This window comes from Biomphalaria glabrata, chromosome 16, assembly GCF_947242115.1.
Source record: "Biomphalaria glabrata chromosome 16, xgBioGlab47.1, whole genome shotgun sequence".
NCBI lineage: Eukaryota > Metazoa > Mollusca > Gastropoda > Planorbidae > Biomphalaria > Biomphalaria glabrata.
The window spans coordinates 16,505,180-16,520,888 of NC_074726.1; the positions used below are offsets into that span (position 1 = coordinate 16,505,180).

At 38.8% G+C, this 15,709-nt stretch overlaps 1 protein-coding gene across 1 annotated transcript; it reads right to left on the reverse strand.

The window, feature by feature from the left end:
- Positions 1-6,648: 6,648 nt before the first annotated feature.
- On the reverse strand, positions 6,649-8,401 carry LOC106060148 (GTPase IMAP family member 9-like). Its single transcript, XM_056013591.1, has 2 exons — positions 8,378-8,401; positions 6,649-8,113 (listed from the first exon to the last, which is right to left on the reverse strand). The coding sequence occupies exon 2, from the start codon at positions 8,100-8,102 to the stop codon at positions 6,819-6,821; it is 1,284 nt and encodes a 427-aa protein (XP_055869566.1). The 5' UTR covers positions 8,103-8,113; positions 8,378-8,401; the 3' UTR covers positions 6,649-6,818.
- Between the last annotated feature and the right edge of the window lie 7,308 nt (positions 8,402-15,709).

The following is a 15,709-nucleotide window of genomic DNA, read 5'->3' on the forward strand; positions in this document are numbered from 1 at the left end:
CAGCTTTGCGCTGTGATCCTTTCACTTGCCTGGATCAGTTGGGAAAGGGTGAGAGAAAAAGGGAATATCTGTGTGAATGTTTACATGATCACTTTTTTAAATGTATAAAAAAAGGTTCACTCAATGGGACTAGTTCAGCTTATACCACCACATCTGTCAAGTACGATTTTTTCCCTTGTTCAAGACACCAAACAGTATATTTAATTACCAATAGTTAATTAATTGTTTGACAGCTAGGGTGACTGGGGAAGCGCTGTAAGCTCCCCCAGTGGGGTCCGGGTCGAAACCCCGACGCCAAAAACGTTTTCTTGCATTCTTCACTGCACTGTGTCTCCTGACATCTACAGCTCATTGTTCATCCTATTAAAAGGACCTTTTGAATAATGTTTTATTTGAAAAATATTCTAATATGAATTTACAGGCCCTTACTACATTGCAAATGCAACTGATTTGTTCCTTGAAAAGATAAGATACATATTTAGAGTAACGCTTTGAGGATCGCCGCCGAAAAAAAAATATTTGAAAAACAATAATAAAAAAAAAAACAGACATGTTGAGGCCCTTCTCTTCACAGCTAGGCGAAGCCCCGACGCCAAAAACGTTTTCTTGCATTCTTCACTGCATAAACGCATTCTCATGACATCTGCAACTCATTATTCATCCTATTAAAAAGGACCTTTCGAATAATGGTTTACTTGAAAAATATTCTTATATGAATTTACAGTCCCTTACTACAATGCAAATACAACCGATTTGTTCCTTGAAAAGATAAGATACCCACCATAATTAGATTAAGACTTTGAAAAGATCGCCACTGAAAAAATATTATTGGAAAAAATTTTTTTTTAAAGAAAGCTCATTTGTAAGTGATTAATTTTTGTTCAATAGGCATGTTTGTTACTTTGTTTTGTTAAAAAACTATAATTCAAAGCTCTAAACAAAACAAAATCGGAAGTGGAAGAATAAATTAAGTGGACCAATTAGATTCTACTCTACTAAGATAAAATTCGAACACATTTATATAAACTCTGTCGCCATTTTGACTATTCTGTTTTAAAGCGTCATGTTTTCGTCTGGAAAGGGGAGAGAACGTTAGAGTGAAAACGTTAATCCACGCTCCTTTTTATAATTCCTGCTAAAGATTGCATTTGGCATTAAAGAATAGGGTATATAAGAATTTAATACCTCCCACTCCCACCTGGTACAACCCTTTTTCATTTTATATTTACTAATGATAAAATTTGAGATCAGAGTGTGTATGCGACATAATATACAAATGGGTTAAAACATCAATATGTAGCTTATATTGATATTCAACTAATTTTGTTCACAAACTATGATTTCACCATAAAAGTAGGACCGCCCCCCCCCATTCAGAGGGCTGGAGTGGGGAGAGAAGCAGAAGCAATCGCCCCACCCCCCACCTCACCTATTCGGCTAAGATATCAGAAGTGTAGCAACAAAATATAAAAATTGTATAATGATTCAACTAATTTTGTTCACAAACTATGGTTTTTTAATAAAAGTAGGACCGCCCCCCCCCACTCAAAGGGTTTAGGTGGGAAGATATATTCGATCCCCCCCCCCAACCCACACAATAAGCTAACAGGGGAACGACATAATATAAAGATCAGTTAAAATATCAATAACAAGTTATAATCATATAGATATTAATTGATTTCTGTTGACAAGCTGTGATTTCTACAAATAAATTGGACCGCCCCCCCCTTGAAAGATTGTGGTGGGGGTTGGGGGCGGGATTGATGCCATCGCCACATCCCCATCCCACCAAATCGGCCAACATACTAGAGAGGGGGGGGGGGCGAAATAATCTAAAAATAGGTTGAAATATAAATAACTAGTATATATTATTAACAAAACTAATAAATTCGTATACAAATTGTGTGATTTCTTTACTAAAATTCGTCAGCCCTTCGGGGGAGGCGGCCGAGTGGATGGGGGGGGGGCGATCGCCTTTACCGCCCCCCCCCTGGATCCGCCAGTGTAGAGAGACAGAGTGAGTTGATGTAAGCTCTGTAAAAATAATCACGTTAATTGATGTCATTTTTTTTTGGGATGAATGTTGTAACATAGAATCCAGTTCTTTCTATACTTTCTGTAGGACTGTGCTGAGTTTCAATGTCTCTCATAAATGTTGTTTTTCATGGAGCATGCAATTAGTTTCGATGTTCAAACAATTCAGAACGATTTGTAGATAGACATTTAGAAGTACAAAACACAAACACGGATGGACATGGTGGCAGTGGAAACACGATAATTAAGCAAGAAACGTTATTCGTTTCTCTTTCCTTCTCTATCTCCAGAACCCCAATTGTTATGACAAATATCAACTCACTCTGTCTGTCTGTCTGTCTGTCTGGTCAATAGTCTGTACACTTTATTTCTCCCACACCCAATCTCGGCTCAGGTTATAATTTTGCACAATTATTCCTTGTACCTGACAAAACAAGAATTAGTTTTAAAAATAATAAATTAACCAATTAGTAACTATTGGTAAATAATTATTTTGGTTTGGTATCGAACAAGGGAAAGAAATAATATTTGACAGATGTTATTGTATAAGTTAAATGTGTCCACTTAAGGAACGCTTGAGCCATGAGTCAAGTCGAGCCAGATAAAAAACATTCAACCTCCGCCCCCCCCCCCCCCCAGATATAGTCATATTACCATGAGAAAGCTAAAATCATGAAATTGACTAAACCAAAACGATGTGTACAACTATTTCTAATTGTACAGATTTATTGCTGTTGGTACAAACAAACAAGGACATCCTATGCCCAACTGGGAGTCGACCAGTTAGTGAGGTTGTGACAGAGCGTCTCATGAGGTTGCTGGACATGTTTTCCACAAAATGAAGTACGCATACCAAGAGTTGCGATAACATGGAGGCCAATACGAGGAAATTCATCTAATTCTCTTTGTAAATGTCTATATCTTGAATTGTTTTTTTATTGTTCTATATATTATGTAATCATCTGCAAAGAATCTTACATTTATTTCTGAACTAATGCAATTTGGTAAATCATTTATATAAAAGAGAAATAGTAGTGGGCCTAAACTGTTCCTTGAGGTACACTTGAGTTTACTGTTATTGGAGTTGATTTAGAGCCATTTATTATTACAGTTTCTTCTCTCCCTATCAGAAAATCCTGAATCCACTGATATATTGAACCATTGATGCCAAAATAATTTAATTTTTTAAGCAAGTTATTGTGTTGAACTTTGTCAAATGCCATTGAAAAATCTAATAAAAAGATCATCAATTAGCTAATTATTATCTTAACTCTTTAAAAAAAACACACAATTAGTCCTATTAGTTGTGTTTCATGTGATCTATATTTCCTAAAGCCATGTTGATATGGAATAAGGACATTATGTTTGTCAAAGTGTCTATGCTACATATTTTGTGTAGGCTTTTCTTGTGAATGTAAAGATTAAAGGCTGAGACATGAGTAATACTTGACAATAATAAATATAAAGTAAGTCTCTTTTTATAAGTCAAATATTTGCACACCCGACGCCTTGTTATTGTTATATCAAATACAAGATATCAGTGTTAGGGAGTTGGAATACATTTTTGTGTCAGCTGAATAGATTCTGATGTAACCATAAATAACATGAGGGTTAATGATGAACAGTTGAACTCGGAGTTAGTAGGACGTTTCCTTATTGTAGTTTCCGCATGATTTAACATCGTCTTCATTGAGTGTACTGTTATATCTACATGGAGGTTGAAAGCTGTATGTGTTGTCAAAACAATTTTAGTTCAGGTCTGTTTAAAAACGTGAGGTTCAAGTTCAGCCTCCAGAAACTACTCGACGGTTACATTGAACTAGAGCGCTGATGATAATGTAACTGATGTACTTCAGTAAAATCCATATATTCACTTCTTCAAGACCGCTTTTAAGTTACTGCCATCAATTGAAAGTAACTACGTGTACTGTATTATTCTTACAAACGCACATAAATGTTTTCTTTTCCCTAAGAAATCGATTTTCTCATTTTTAGCTAAATTTCCTGGAAAATAGAACAGCAGCGGTTTTCCAAGAAATATCAACCAGATCTAGATCCAAAAATTATTAGCCAACATAAAATCGAATCAAGCATCTGGACCTGATAGCATTTGAACTAGATTACTCGAAGAATTAAGAAATGAGCTAGCACTAGTGTTTCAAATACTTTTCCAATCATAAGGGCGGGGGCGGAGTACCGAGGAACTAACGCTACTCCCCTATTTTAAAAAAAAAAGGAAAAAATTTTCTGACCCAGGAAATACCTTTATACAACGTAATAGAGCTTGTCTTTGAGATTAGTGAGAAATGAACATTAAAGAGCAGAACGTCAAACTGGATGAAATATTTTTTGTTTCTTAGAGAATGATTAGCTTGCATAGGATGTAGACACATTGGGAAAAAAGTTTCGAAACTTGATGTAAATTAGCAAATGGTGCGTAAATTGTTTTTTTTATTATTAAACTCTTGCATCAATTATGCCCTACATTCAGAAATCCCATACGCGATAGTCCTTTCAAGAACTCAACAATTCTTTCAAAATAAATGAAGGATTTAAATCTTGACCTAGTTTAAAAAATAAAATTGAAATTTATTTATTTTAAACTTTGAAAAATTATAACTCCAATAAGAGTTTTCCCTTTATGGCTAACGAGCTAGTAATTATTTTCCCAATAATATACAAAAACTATGCAAATTATAGGGAAATCTTTTTGATATCGTTTTTAATATTCATACCTATTCAGGTTTCAACCATTCAGGTTCCACCTACTGGGACTCCTCCATGATGTTCTTAGTTCGTCCATTGTGATTCGATGATGACCACTTTGTCATCCAGGGGGCTGAGGGCTTTGCATTGGGGTTTTATGCCTCCTCATGTGGCTGGTGAGCCCGGAATGTTCGGCCGCACACTGGGCAGGTTATTCCAGCTGGAACTAGTGTCATTTGCCTTGCTTTTCTTCTCTGGCGTTTTTCTTCTGCCAGCGTTGTTCTTTTTTCCTCAGCAACCTGTGCGCCAGTTTTCACAGCGCGACGCCATGATGCTCTGTCATGTGCCTCTGTCTCCCAAGTGCCTGGGTCTATGCTAAACGCCTTCAGAGAAGCTTTGAGGGTGTCCCTGAAGCGCTTTCTTTGACCACCTTGCGAGCGCTTTCCTTCGCTTAGTTGGCCATACAAGAGTCGTTTAGGGATGCGGTGGTCTTCCATTCTGTAGACGTGACCTGCCCATCGCAGTTGGGACTGCATCAGGATTGTGTGGATGCTTTGCAGACACGCTCTTCGAAGGACTTCTGTATCTGGTATTTTGTCTTGCCATTTGACATTTAGTATTTTTCTCAGACATGTCATGTGGAAGTGGTTCAGTTTCTTTGCATGTTTACTGTACACTGTCCATGTTTCTGAGGCATAGAGCAATGTAGGGAGGATGACAGCTCTATAGACCCCTAGCTTTGTGTTTGTGGTGATACCTCGTTTGTTCCAGACATTTTTAGACAGTCTGCCATAGGATGCACTGGCCTTGGCGATACGCAGGTCGATTTCACTATCGATTTTTCCGTTTCTGGAGAGTATGTTGCCAAGATATGTGAATTTGTCCACTGCGTTCATATCCTGTCCATTTATAGTGATGCTTGGATCCGAGTAGGCTTTCCCAGGAGGAGGTAGATATAAGACTTCAGCAAATATGGCATTCATCATTAACAAACTAGAGATCGAATGAAAGATAGAATAGTAGCACTGTATGTGCTTGGTGCTGGTGTCACCATGAGGAATGGTGGGCAGATGGTTTGGTTGTGTAGTCTGAATAGTTTCCTATAAAATCACGAAAAGGTCTGTCATAGTTCAAGTTAATAAATAGCGGTATGTAGGTTGAAGTGTACTTTAGACATTTCAATGTCGGCTTTCAACAACATTGGGTCGAAATGGCGAATAAAAATTGTTTTTAGTAAATTTAACCGATGCGATTTCGATCTTGAAAATGGCTAAATTGTTCTAATGTACCCGAAAAGTAAGACTTGGTTCAATGTTCGTATTTTATTGACCACGGCAAATGGTAGAATTATTACTTACCAGTCAGCCAGTGAATAATTCAGTCATCTATTGAAATTGTCTATACATCCTTGCACTCTACCACTTTCATAGTCTCCGATACAGACTACTACATAAACGAGAAGCTTTGATAGTATTTTAAGTAAAATAATTTAGAAAGAAATCAGACATAAATCATAATAACATACATTTGATATCTTCTGTAGTAAAATATTTTGTCCAATTTGATGAAACAATTTTTGATTAATTGAAAATGTTACATTAATTACATAAGTTGTAATATTTAATCATAGAAATTGAGAGATGTATCTCAGAACCCCCCCCCCTCTCCCCCCCCCCCCCAAAAGATACTTTGTCTGTGATCACCCTAGTTAACATATCAAAGTCCTTTAATAATCGGAAATGCTTTTTGTGTACTTGAAACTAGATAGCAACAAATGAGTTGATCAGATGAATGGCTGGAGTCAGTGTTATCAATAGCAAAATAGCAAATATATTTTTCTGAAGTGAAAATTTCAAATGACAATTGCAAATGTATTGGTTTTATTTAGATATCTTACACAATAAAAACTAAGTTAGATAAAATCTTTATTTTAATCATAGAGTTAATAAAAGAACAATAATTTAGACAACATTTCAGACAATCTACTTTACATTTCCCATGAAGGAGATCTTAGGGGTTGTCTATTTGTGGGAATGCTTAATGATGGTCTATTTGTCTGATTACTTAGGGATGGTCTACTAGTCAGAATCGTCTGAATCCCCAGCCAAATTCTGTAAAAGGTTGAGTACAAGAGGCATAGCATTGTCTAAGATTGCTTTACTTATTGTCATTATCATCGACATCGTCTCATCGCCCTGTATTCTTTTATATTCAGCTTCAGCCTCCAATGCCTTCCGTTTCAGATCCTCTTCTAATAGAACAGCTTTTCTCTGACTTTCTCTGTTCTCAGCTTCCATACGGGCGATCCTCTCTTCAAGTTCCAGACGTTTCTCTTCATCTAGTTCCTTGCGTCTTTGTTCTTTCTCTTCTCTCAACTTTTCTATTTCTTCCTTCCGTCTCTTACTCTCAATGTTCACTTGAATCGATTGTTCACAACTGAACAGTTGCTCTTTGATACACTCCTGAACCTGCAAGATATTTTTAATAACAGCATTTAAAGCACCAGTTTCTTTATCCTGATCGAGAACATCTTTGAGCAATGCGTCGACTCGATGCTTCAATTCCTCGATTGGCGCCAACTGTTTCTCTGCCTCTTCCAGTTGAAGTCTGCTCAACTGCTGGATAATTAGACTCGTTTCTCTAAATGTTTCCTCTTTGATGACAGGGAGCTTAGACTCAATCACTAATCTCTCACGATTCTTTTGTGCCATTTCAAAGTGTTTACCACTATATCTCATTCCAAGTGCACTCAGGCTCTCCACCATTGAAATTAATTTCTCCAGCTGTTCTGTTTGCTTTTTGGAGTCTTTGGTTCTGTTGTCAAGTAAAATGACTCTTCGATTACATTCTTCAACTAGATTTCGAAACACACCTTTTTGAGTTAAGCACCAAGACTCAAAGCAATCTGTTTCCGTTTCCTCTGGATCAAAGTTATCTCCACATGTTACTACTAAGATGCAATAGTTCTTCACAAATTCTTCTCCAAAAATTCCTTTCAGAACTGAAACTGTCTGCGTGTCTTCGGAAGTAAAGCGTCCTCCAAATCGAACGACCAAAAGAAAAGCATGATATCCTACTGGATTCGCCGCAATAGAAGCCTCTACACTTTTTAGAACAAGCTTCAATGCCTCAGTTTGATTCATGTCAGTATCACCAACGCCTGGCCCGTCCACGACCTTGATGACCCTTCCATTGTAATCCGAATAACCCATCTGAATAACTTTGGTGACTGATGTGGCATTAGGAAAACTTTTAAATGTTTTTTTTCTTAAAATTGTGTTTCCTGTCGCACTCTTTCCGTTCCCTGTTTTTCCTATTAAAAGTAGGTCAAGGTCGCATTTTGATACTGGAACACTTGACATGTTTGTGGTATCTGAAATTAACAAAAATAATTATATCACTTTGTTATCTAAAGTAATCAATAATTAAAATAACATAAAACTAGGTTAGTAGTTTAACTAATAAATGTTAGTGTTTCTGTGGAAACATTTGGAGTGTAAACAATTCTGTTGACACTAGGGTTTCTCTCATCAGACAAAAGTTGTCCGCAAGCTCTTCATCCCTAGTTAGTCCTGTCTGAAGGTTTCACAGTATAAATGACATCACTAGCTTGGGTCAAATTATACATACAACGAACCTTCTGGCAACTCCCCGCTTTTGAACGCGGCCAGACGCCTCACTCAATAATTTCTTTCTATTCCTTTTATGTGACCGCCACAAACCGTGGAAGGTCCGTCTCAAACCATGACGATCTCCTTGTTTGGGCTGGGCTACCGGATCTTCGTTTCATTTCCACCCGGAACTGGGAGTAGCATTGCATTGAATCCGTTGGTTCCCAGGCTCCGGGAGTAGACCGGTGGGAAGTGTTTGCTCCTGTCGTTCGACAATCTCCTTCCACACAACGAACTTCTGTCACCAATGTGTCACCTCTTGAGTTGGTCAACAAATGTTAAGAAAAAAAAAACACACATTCCAAAAATTGACGAAAGTCAACGACAATGATCTGAAAATTTTTTATTAGTTTTATCATATGATATTTAATGTTTTGTTTTATAGCCTTTTTGTTTTCATATGTTTATGTAATACTGGTTGTTAATTCTTGACTTGTTTATATAGTAGTTAATTATTTTCAATTTAAATAGATTTGTTAAAATGCTACATGGAAAAATTACATTTAAATATGCTTCTTAAAATATAAGTCTTAACAAGCAGATAGTCGTGCTGCGCTACATTGGAAATACTTTACTATAGACTTTGCACAAATACTTTTTAGGCGGTAAACTTGTAGCCTTTTCGTCTGTCTGCATTCTAACCCTCCCACGCACACATCCACATCCAATTCAAAAGCCTCTACCTCAATGACACAGTTTTTGGCCCTTGTTTATTCAATGGAACAACCAGCTTCACACTAACATAGCATCATTTTTGGACCGCCCAATTTTTCTTTTGGTATTCCTCAAATGATAGGCTAGTAAAGCACAGTGTTAATTAAAGCATACCCTTCTTGGAATCCTCTATTGCATCCTGTCATATAAGAATGCCCCCAAACCACACTAAAGTTTTAATCTTCAATAAATTAAATAGATTAAATAATTAAATAAATTATAGAAGTACCGATAAATAATTAATATAAGCTATATATATATATATATATATATATATATATATATATAATTTTTTTAACTTCTCAGTCATAGATCTGTATTTAGAGACGCACCTCATTTAGAAAAATACATCTACATAAACCGTATTATACATCACCCCCCCCCCAAACAAAAACACTCACACGCTCAAACTTTTCATAGGCACTTACATTCACTATGACAATTCATATGATTTTTTATTTCAATAGAGAACTACTTGTAGATGCAATGCTAGTCGTTTTATAATTGTGCTAAACATCATCGTTAAGTGCAGACTTGACTTCTTCTAGCCAGCTTTGTTGTGACTGAGCTGTCAGCTCTTCTGTAGAATGTGCCAAGGACAATTAGTGTGCTGTTCTCTTCAGTTGTTTAGGTTGTTAAGCTGCAGTGGTAGTAGGCTCTGGGTGGGCGCAGTGTGGGATTTCTTTTGTTAAGTTGATAATTTAAAGGCGTGTATCCTGTTCTTAGTTGGAAGATTGTAAATTGCTCCTTGTGAGGAAGAAAGTAATACTGTTCAGTTTGTCTGGCTTTGTCATTTCTTTGTACATGGCTCTGGCTGTGTTTCCTGATGCCCATTGGTTGAGCGACTCCTCTTTGTGATTGTTGACTTACATTGATCTTAGAGTGAGGTAGTTAACAGGTCTATCTGGTTGTTCCGTAGGTTTTGACATCACATGCTGGTCATGGGCGTAATAGCCATGAGTTCTTTCGAATGAGGTTGGGTGGTTGATTTTTTTTTCCTTTGCACACACACACACACACACACACGTAGGGTGATTTTTTTTTTCTGGAATCTTTTTAGTATATATTTATATATATTGTTATAAATCTGGTGGTGGCAGAGATGGGGGTAATGGTGTGTGTGTAGTCAGCCGACGCAAATCGCCCCAGTCCAGCGCAGGACGAGCGGTCAACTGTGACCAGTGACAGTACATGCCAGTTCGGCAACGACCTGTGTGTAAATATTACGCACGCAAGTCACGGCGATTGTGATCATTCTGAGTGGTCAAGAACGTTCCATCCGATTCTAGAAGGCCAGTAGAGACAGTATATAAGAGCGAGTGTGTCAGAAAGACGGGACTTCACGTTACCTCGCAATGTGACCAGTACGAGGCGAAGTTAGAAACAGTACGGTGTGTGAATTCAGGCGGAGCAAGGCTAGGTTTTTGGACAGTTTGTGTAATATTGTTGCCAACTGTAGAGTGTTGTATTGTATTCGAAATTAAATTGCTACTGTTACTTTGGAGCCCTGAGTTGTGAGGTTCTTTAAGTTCGTTGTGTCGTGTGGTGCAGTTTGAAGAGAGCCTGGATAGGAGAATAGTAACAATATATATATATATATATATATATATATATATATATATATATATATATATATATATATATATATATATATATATATATTGTAACGATCTTTTGTTTTTGACTATAAAGATGCCTTGATGTTACGATGAAATTGTATTGATCAGACAATGCGTTTCTGATATTATAATTTAGTGTACATTACTATTTTTAACAATTACAGAACACACATTCTAATAAGAACGTTATGCTGGAGATTAAAATTCAAACTATTAATTCAAATACGTAATGAAAATTCGTATGTAATAAATACAAAGCTTTAATTCAGGAACTAGGAATCACTTTAATAAAATACCCACTGTACAGAACCACACCATGTCATTAGCTAATTTAAGGGGTGAGGGCGCTACCAGAAAAGTTTGAGAAACACCCTTCTATAGGTTTTCTTAAAATGTTAACGGGTATTCCCAATAAGCCAGCCCGTTGGTTGTCAGCTGGTTTACTGGCGGCCATTATGTTTGGGCTATCACTCCCTATCAATGTGAACTGAACATTCCAATGTTACTATCGCTCTCATCATGTTAAAATTGGAACAAATGAAAACGTATTTTTTTTTACAATTCCTATAGTGTATGCATTGCTACAAACAATGAACAAAGTGAACAGTCAGCAGTATCGTAATCTATTACAGTTGGGACGGCGGTGTGTATCCTAACCCAAGCGTGTTCTGTTATTAACATAAAGTGACCAACGGAAACTTATCGTTCTCAATCTAATTCCTTTTCATACAACTGTTCTGCTACCGGTCAAATCATTGTCAGCTTAGGAAGGTTACAAAGTGTAAAGGAATGTATTTAATGCATTTTACCAAGGGCAGAACTAGAGCACACAAGAACACACTCAAATAATGAACTATTAAACATAGGCGGGGGGACAGTAGTAAGACTACTGCTCTCTGGCAAACTCCTGCAGCCACCTGTCCCCAAATTGTGATGGCTCGCCATCCCTTTGGACCCGGTCAGTATGGAAGAGAGGCGGGTGCTGACGTGTGGGCAGCCCAGCACTCGCAAATTTAACGCCCAGGCTTTCCCCCAGCAATGGAGAGGTCACTCCATCTCTGACAGAAATGTCTTTGAAAAAACACGGAGAGTGGTAGTTACCGGTGATAAGTTTCTAGCTGATTGGCGTAAGCTGGAACGCCAGGGACCACTCTTGACGGTAGGAGGGGCTTTTTTAGCCTCACTGGATAGCTACTGCCTGCCTTAAGCCGAGCAGCCCTCGGACAATAAAGTGCTATCCCGCCACAGCTTGCCGCACCACTGGGTGCTTGGTGCTAAGACAAAATCAAAAAGCAAGCTGCTCACCCGCACCTGCAAATAAAATGAAAAGAAAACCCTCAACATTAATGCGTTTAGCAAGCTGGAACATACGGACAATGTGTCCTGGCTTCAATACTGACCCTGAACTCGTCACCGACATGCGACAAACAGCTATCATCGACAGAGAACTCAGCAGACTAAACATTGATGTGGCCTGCCTGCAAGAAACCAGACTGGCAGACAGTGGATCTCTTACAGAAAGCAACTATACATTCTACTGGCAAGGAAAACCAGAACAAAGCCCTAGAATACATGGCGTCGGCTTTGCAATAAGAAACAGTCTCGTCCCCTGCATTGCAATGTTTCCCATTGGCAACGAAAGAGTAGCACACATGAAATTTGCATCACCGCAAGGCAAAGTTAATATAATCTGTGCTTACTCACCAACCCTTGCTGCACCAGAAGAGGACAAAGACAGATTCTTTCAAGCTCTAGAGGACGTAATTAAAAGTATTCCAAAATCCGAGCACCTCTATATAAATGGAGACTTTAATGCCCGTGTTGGTGATGGAAATGATGCATGGCCAAAATGCTTGGGACCTCATGGTGTTGGCAAAATAAATGACAATGGCCAAAGGCTACTCGAGTTCTGTAGCTCTCATGAACTGTGTGTAACAAATACATTCTTCTCTGGCAAGGAACGCCATAAAGTCTCTTGGCAGCACCCACGCTCAAAAAGGTGGCACCAGCTTGACCTCTGCATCACCCGAAGGATGGATCTGAAAAGTGTCATCCACACCCGTTCATACCATAGTGCGGACTGCAACTCAGACCATTCACTAGTGTTAAGCAAAATCAAACTACTTCTCAAGAAGGCTTACACTTCCACTCAACCCAGAACTAGGCGAATTAACGTCAACCATGTAGGTGACCCAGAGAAGTGTGCACTCTTTGGCGAGCTCCTGAACAGTTCAGTCCCCTCGTTAAGTGATGAAGAAGACATCTCGATCAGATGGGAGAAATTAAGAGACGTAATCTACAGTTCGGCAATCACCGCCTTTGGGCCTCAAAAACACAAAAATGTAGACTGGTTTGAGGCGAATCTAGCACATATGGAACCTTGCATCGAGAAAAAACGATCTGCACACCTCGCTCACAAGACAAAGCCTAATCCAAAATCTTTGGAGGCCTTCAAAAGTGCTAATAAAGAGGCAAAACAAATGGCTAGAAAATGTGCTAACAACTTTTGGAGGGATACCTGCAACAGAATCCAAGATAGTCTCCACTCAGGAAATAGCAAAGCTCTATTTGATGTCATTAAAGCGGCCCTGGGTCCAGCAGTGTCTAAGCCTGCCCCCCTTCTATCCAAATCAGGAGAAAAAATTACAGATCAAACCAAGCAGCTAGAACGATGGACAGAACACTACCTCGAAGTATATGCCACACAGAATACAGTAGATGATGTCGCCCTGGCTTCTCTACCAGATCTTCCAGTACTGGAATGCCTAGATGAGCTTCCGAGCCTTAATGACCTCAAAAAAGCAATTAACTGCTTAAAAAATAGAAAATCTCCTGGGAGTGATGGTATCCCAGTGGAAGTAGTGAAAGTCAACGAATCACTCCTGCTCCCTGAACTCTATATTCTCCTCTGCCGCTGTTGGGTAACAGGTCATGTCCCACAGGACATGCGTGACGCAACTATAGTCACAATATACAAGAACAAAGGGGATCGGAGTGATTGCAACAACTATAGGGGTATCTCTCTCCTCAGTATAGTGGGCAAAATCTTTGCTAGAGTGGCACTATCCAGGCTGCAAGTGATAGCTTCTAGAGTCTACCCAGAGTCTCAGTGTGGATTCAGGAGTGGTAGGTCCACTATAGACATGATATCTTCTCTACGACTACTGCAGGAGAAATTTAGAGAGAGAGACAGACCCCTTTACGTTGTTTTTGTCGATCTGACTAAAGCTTTTGACATGGTCAGCAGAAGTGGCCTTTTCAAACTCCTGAGGAAAATAGGTTGCCCTCCCAAACTACTGAAGTTAATTGAGTGTTTTCACGAGGAAACTAATTGTACTGTCAAAATTCAATGGAGCCCAATCAGCACCTTTTGAGGTTTGCAGTGGTGTCAAGCAGGGATGTGTGCTCGCAACTACTCTGTTTGGCATATTCTTCTCCTGTCTACTGCATTATGCGTACAGCGACATAAACGAAGGTGTGTTTCTCCATACAAGATCCTCTGGAAAACTATTTAATGTATCAAGGCTGCGGGCAAAAACCAAGGTTAGGAAGCTACTCGTCAGGGAACTCCTGTATGCTGATGATGCAGCTATTGTGGCTGATTCTGATATTCAGCTACAGTCCATGGTTGACAAACTATCTGCTGCTTGATAGAAGTTCGGCTTAAACATCAGTCAAAGCAAGACTAAGATACTTGTCCAAAACACAAACACTGCACCTCAAGTAAGCATTAATGGCCAACCACTAGAAATTGTTGATCACTTTTGTTACCTTGGCTCCATCATATCCAACAACACTCTACTGGATAAAGACATAAACAACAGGATAGCCAAGGCAATGGCCACCATGTCACGGTTGCAGAAAAGAGTCTGGGACAACATATTGCTGACTAGCAGTACTACCGGACCTGTGTGTTGAGCACCTTGCTGTACGGAAGTGAAACATGGTCAACCTACTCATGGCAGGAAAAAAAGCTGAATGTCTTCCACCTCCGATGCCTAAGGCGGATCTTTAAAATAAGGTGGCAAGATAAGATAACAAATGAGGAAGTGCTACATAGAGCAGGATGCCAGGACATCCGCTCTGTTATCAGCAGCAGACGCCTTGGCTGGCTTGGCCACGTTCGTAGAATGCCAGTAGGTCGACTTCCACAGGACATCCTGTATGGCGATCTAATTGAAGGCAGGAGAGCCGCTGGTCGCCCACTTTTACGTTATACGGATGTATGCAAACGCGACATGAAGCTCTTCAAAATCGACACTGGCAACTGGGAAGAGGTGGCACTGGACAGATCCACATGGAGAGAGAGCATAAAGGAAGGGTCACAGATTGCAGATGTCATACACAACAGAAGTAGAAAGAAGGGTGAAAATGCAATGGCGCCTGGTGATTTTATATGCCCAACCTGTGATCGAAGCTGTGTATCAAGGATTGGCCTCTTTAGTCACACAAGAAGCTGCAAAGGGAAAAGATCGTCTCACGAGACGTAAAATGCCACAGAATGAAACATATTTCATACGTCTACTCTATAGGATGATATTTTGTCATATGGAGTGGTCTAAAAAAAAATTAGAACTTTTTTGTCTTTAATGTTAGGCGTATTATATATTGCACATAATAATCAGCTTATTTTTGTATTCTTGATGTACCGTAAATAAAACTCCATTTTTATCATAGCAAAAACAAATAATTAAAACATGAAGTGCAAAACATTTAAAATCTAGTGTGTGCGTAAATCCACTAAATAAAACAATTACTTACATGTCAAACTCTGCAAGTCTAATGTTATCTGGCTACTAATTTTCCCGAAAAATGAAAGGATTCATCATTTGTGAAGGTATTACCAAGTTAAAATTATAGGGAAAATGAACACATACACAAAATAAATAGGCCAGGGTAGGGGTAGACTGTGTACGCAAATAATCAGGAGCGGAGCCAGAGCTTTAATATATATATATATATATA

Bases quoted from the DNA above. Each gene is read 5' to 3' on its own strand.
- LOC106060148 (XM_056013591.1), bottom strand. From the start codon at position 8,102: ATGTCAAGTGTTCCAGTATCAAAATGCGACCTTGACCTACTTTTAATA.